We start from the raw sequence: 5,000 nt of genomic DNA on the forward strand, positions 1-5,000 counted from the left end.
ATGAGATTGCTCATTGTTATTTCCATATGGTTGGGGAAAAAATCGATTTTGAAAGATAGAGAACCCGTAATTCCTTCATAAGAGATCGTAACACCATGATACTTTATCTTAAGGTGTTCCCATTTGCAACGTGAGGATGCGTACTTACTCTCACATTTACTGGACGTTATAATCTCTTGATAAACCCTATTCTGAATAAATGATCTTCGGACATAGGCAACCAAGACATAAATTTCAGGGAAAGAAAGAAAGAGAGGTATGGGGTGAGGGAGAGAGGGGGGGAGTGAGGAGTGAGGGAAGGGGGTGAGGATGAGAGAGGGAGGGAGGAGAGGAAAAGAGATGGGGGTGAAGGAGACAAAGAGAGGGAGGAGTGAGAGATGGGGGTTGAAGAGAGAGGGAAGAGATAGAGAGAAAGAGAAGAGGGGAATATATTAAGAATGAAGGAGGAGAGATAACAGGTTACTACGACAAATGACTTTCAAACCAATGACCTTAACCACGACAACTTTGCATTACCTTGACGCCCCTTTCGTAGTTGAAGAAAAGCCAATTGTCCAGTTCCTACCGACGTCGTCCGTCCTTCTCCCCGGCTCTCTTAAGACAGGGTGTGAGCAGAGAGGCAGAGCCCACCATCCGAGACTTCGTGTGAATTGATAACTTCAATTGATACTTGGAAAAGGGCAATGGGTAACGATAATGGGCTTCTTGGAAAAACTTTTAGCTGGACATGTACCCCTAGCAACACAAATATGGATAGTTACATGTGTCTATGCAGTCTATAAGTTTTTTTTTTTTTTTTTTTTTTATGTTATCTTATTTATTGTTTACGCAAGTAAGCTATATTCCGTGTTACCGACACGTTGTGACTGTGGCGTCTTCGAACATCAGCCTTTATGTGGTTGCATTATCATCGGCTGATATTGCTACGTCAAGGGCCCTCAACTATCGCTTCTACTATGATAAGAACTTGCGATATTTTTTGTGCTTGTATTCTGAAACAGTATTAGCATATTATGTGTACGTATACTCCCACATGCATACAAACAAATACGCATACAGACGCGAAAACACACACGCAAACACACACCTACAGACGCACATACACTCACACACACATACACAGAAATTCTTTTCTCTGGAGTTATATATATATATATATATATATATATATATATATTGGTATTGGAAGATCAAAGCCTCTTTTATCCTCAGAAGAAAACAGATGAAATAAAACAAGAATTTTTTTTAACTCTTATATATTTTTTAAGATATATGTATAACTTTCTATTCCTTTTGACCTTTGTTCCATTGGTAAATCACTGGAAGATGAATAAGTAGTAAAACGGATAAAAAGAAATACAACAAAGAAAACGCTAATAACGATCGTAATTAAAGTAGCATATAGTGGTAAACGTACAGGTACTAATAATGGTAGTATTAGTAATCAGGATAACAATAGTAATCATAATGACAGTGATAATAAAGGGAATAATAATGATAATAACAGCAACACTGAAAATGTTCATTATTTTTATGATAACAATAGTAAAGCCAATAGCAATATTGATAATTATTATTATCTTTACTACTGTTTTTATCATAATTACGATAATGATAACAAAGAAAAATGTTTGCGCCCGTACAAATGCACCTAAATCATATATTTAAAAACAGACCAAAAAATAGTGAAAGAAAAATGCACTTGCACTGATAGAGAGAGAAAAGAGAAGAGAGAGAGCGGAGAGAAGAGAGAGAAAGGAGGGAAGAGAGAGAGAGGAGAGTAGAAAGAGATAGAAGAGTAGAGAGAGAGGAAAGACCGTCAATCAGATTGACAAACTTGAATCATTTCCTATCCAATCATTAAACATTGTTTTCATTCTTATTTTACAGAAACTCCACAATTAAGATAATCATAATGCTTGGACGAGGCTTTTTTCCAATTTCATATCTTGTGTGTATGTTTTTTTTTTTTTCTTTTTCTTTGTTGTTATTTAACAGATCTGAAGTTTCTTGGACACTAGCCCTCGTTGACAAGTCAGAAATTGATTGGGAACTTGATAACTTCAAAGGTTCAGCAAGTCTTTGATCATCCCAGGCTTCCAATCTTATATCTTGTGTTTATGGCTTAATGTCCTGTGTTTTTTCTTCTTTTTCTTTGTTGTTATTTGACAGATCTGAAGTTTCTTAGACACCAGCGCTCGTTGACAAGTCAGAAATTGATTGGGAACTTGATAACTTCAAAGGTTCAGCAAGTCTTTGATCATCCCAGGCTTCCAGGACGTACTTGATTCATTCCTGATTGGCTTTCGTGCTCACTGAGGCGTCCGAGAGGCTTCCGGGCATATATCGGAATAAGCAGGAGGAGCATCATCTGCGGGATGCTCTGTGCCTGCAGACGGGATGGTGGCGGCTCCTGAATCGCGATCGCACCTGGTTTGGGACGCAGCAGGGTCTTCTGCGGAAACAAGAATGTGCCGGCGAATGAGGACGACTCGTGACCCTTCCCTTGGACCGTCGTCGTCCTTGTATTTAGAGCAGGCTTGTCTTGCTCCTTGGCAACACACTATGCAGATGACCACGAAGGCCATCCATAACAATTTCCAGAGAATAATGTTCTCATTTGTATGTGCCTCAGGTACGATATCATCTAGACTTGCGTTATCATGATGGTGCATGTCGCCATAATCGTATTTGTCTGTGTAGTGGTGTTTTTCCTCGTCGCCGTTGAGGCTATGGCCGTACCTGCCCTCCTGTGTGTCGGTGTCGTTGGTCCTCTCCCTGCCGACGACGCCAGCGGAGGTGCTGTGGGCGAGGACGAGGAGCAGCAGCGTCAGGAAGCCCAAGAACCTCGGCCGGAAGCACCACTGAGGAGCTTCCTTACTCCCACTTCTCAAAACGAAGGCGGCCATCGCTCAACGCTTGCTCCGTGCACTCTCCTCCTCTGTCGTTCCTTCGGCTGACACTCTATAGAGGAAGATTTCTCCCGGCTTTTCTCCGAGACCCGCCTTCGCTAAACAGAGCCTCTGTCCAACTGCTGTTTATTCTCTTTCCCTTCACCGTCGCCGAGGAAATGAAGCTGGACCCTTAGCCTGTTTTTTCCTCCCCCTTCGCTGCGTCTGCGATGAGGGTCTGCATGCACAAGGCCTTCCATGAGTGGAGGAATGCATTTGGTTTTAATTAGAATCATTAATGAGGGATGCGAGGGGAATGGAGGAGGGAATGAGGGGTCCATTTAATCCTCCTGCGTAAATATCTGTTTCGTAGTTTGAAAACCAATGTGGCATCTGTAAAAATAGAAATAATCTCTAGAACTTGGATGTATATTTCTTGTGGAGATTTTAATGCCAATGTTAAAAGTGGCAAAATATTAATAAGAACAATGCCAGCCATAATAAGAAGGGAAAGGAAAATAAGAATTTAAATTATTCAAAAGCATATAGTATTGATAGAGAGAACAAAAGCAAATTTAATGAAAGTGGCGAAGGTAGGTCTGGCGTCCACATTATGAAATTAAGATAACAATAACAATAAAAAGTTATACAAACAGAAATAATTGAAAGATTAAAAATATAGTAGAGAGAAGTAATGCTTAAAATAATGCTTTCATTATACATTCTAAAAAGGAAAACATTTAGTATTGCATCTCTACCAGTACTTGACTAAAGACCCTGTCTCAAAATACACGTCTACCACACTTTCTTAAAGAGGAAAAGAGAGGATAACGCAACAGCCTGGGATTAATTTGCAGGAGGGAGATGCCTAATGCTGCCAAAGAACGTGTATCTTGTAATTATATAAAAAAAAGAAAAAAAAAAAGAAATTGGCAACTCAACCCAGACTCTAGGCTACTCCGATCAGCCAACTTTTTTTCCCATCTAATCAGCTGATATTTAGGACTTGTTTATACGTTTGGTCCATTTTAAAAACTTAGCATACATTATTATCAACGCTTAATACCATTTATGTTACATACTTTTTTTTTTTTTTAAAGATACTTGGCGAATCAGAGTGTACCAGATTATCCGGAGAGTTGCCAATTTTTCCTCTCATGAGATTGCTCATTGTTATTTCCATATGGTTGGGGAAAAAAAATCCGATTTTGAAAGATAGAGAACCAGTAATTCCTTCATAAGAGATCGTAACACCATGATACTTTATCTTAAGGTGTTCCCATTTGCAACGTGAGGATGCGTACTTACTCTCACATTTACTGGACGTTATAATCTCTTGATAAACCCTATTCTGAATAAATGATCTTCGGACATAGGCAACCAAGACATAAATTTCAGGGAAAGAAAGAAAGAGAGGGATGGGGTGAGGGAGAGAGGGAGGGAGTGAGGAGTGAGGGAAGGGGGTGAGGATGAGAGAGGGAGGGAGGAGAGGAAAAGAGATGGGGGTGAAGGAGTCAGAGAGAGGGAGGAGTGAGAGATGGGGGTTGAAGAGAGAGGGAAGAGATAGAGAGAAAGAGAAGAGGGGAATAAATTAAGAATGAAGGAGGAGAGATAACAGGTTACTACGACAAATGACTTTCAAACCAATGACCTTAACCACGACAACTTTGCATTACCTTGACGCCCCTTTCGTAGTTGAAGAAAAGCCAATTGTCCAGTTCCTACCGACGTCGTCCGTCCTTCTCCCCGGCTCTCTTAAGACAGGGTGCGAGCAGAGAGGCAGAGCCCGCCATCTGAGACTTCAAGTGAATCGATAACTTCAATTGATACTTGGAAAAAGGCAAGGGTTAACGATAAGGGGCTTCTTGGAAAAACTTTTAGCTGGACATGTACCCCTAGCAACACAAATATGGATAGTTACATGTGCTATGAAAATAACGTTATTTTATTTTATTTTATTTTATTTTTGTTTATTTTTTACGCAGGTAAGCTATATTCCGTGTTACTGACACGTTGTGACTGTGGCGTCTTCTAACATCAGCCTTTATGTGATTGCGTTATCATCGGCTGATATTGCTACGTCAAGCGTCCTTGACCATTTCTTGTACT

The 5,000-nt window shown here is 40.2% G+C and overlaps 2 protein-coding genes across 4 annotated transcripts in view; both read right to left on the bottom strand.

The window, feature by feature from the left end:
• LOC125033612 overlaps positions 1-817 on the bottom strand; it is a 2,925-nt gene extending 2,108 nt beyond the window's left edge. For both annotated transcript variants that reach the window (XM_047625272.1, XM_047625271.1), the window contains exon 1: positions 517-817. The gene's annotated coding sequence lies outside the window, so the exon portion shown is untranslated. The remainder of the gene's footprint in view (positions 1-516) is intronic.
• Positions 818-1,277: 460 nt separating this feature from the next.
• LOC125033473 lies at positions 1,278-4,920 on the bottom strand. Of its 2 annotated transcripts, none has more exons than XM_047625002.1 (2): positions 4,568-4,920; positions 1,278-3,129 (listed from the first exon to the last, which is right to left on the bottom strand). In XM_047625002.1, the coding sequence occupies exon 2, from the start codon at positions 2,907-2,909 to the stop codon at positions 2,313-2,315; it is 597 nt and encodes a 198-aa protein (XP_047480958.1). In that variant the 5' UTR covers positions 2,910-3,129; positions 4,568-4,920; the 3' UTR covers positions 1,278-2,312. The 2 variants fall into 2 exon arrangements, with proteins under 2 accessions (XP_047480958.1, XP_047480957.1); XM_047625001.1 differs by having other exon boundaries at positions 1,278-3,144.
• Positions 4,921-5,000: the final 80 nt, after the last annotated feature.

This window comes from Penaeus chinensis, chromosome 16 (genome assembly GCF_019202785.1).
Source record: "Penaeus chinensis breed Huanghai No. 1 chromosome 16, ASM1920278v2, whole genome shotgun sequence".
Classification (NCBI taxonomy): Eukaryota; Metazoa; Arthropoda; class Malacostraca; order Decapoda; family Penaeidae; genus Penaeus; species Penaeus chinensis.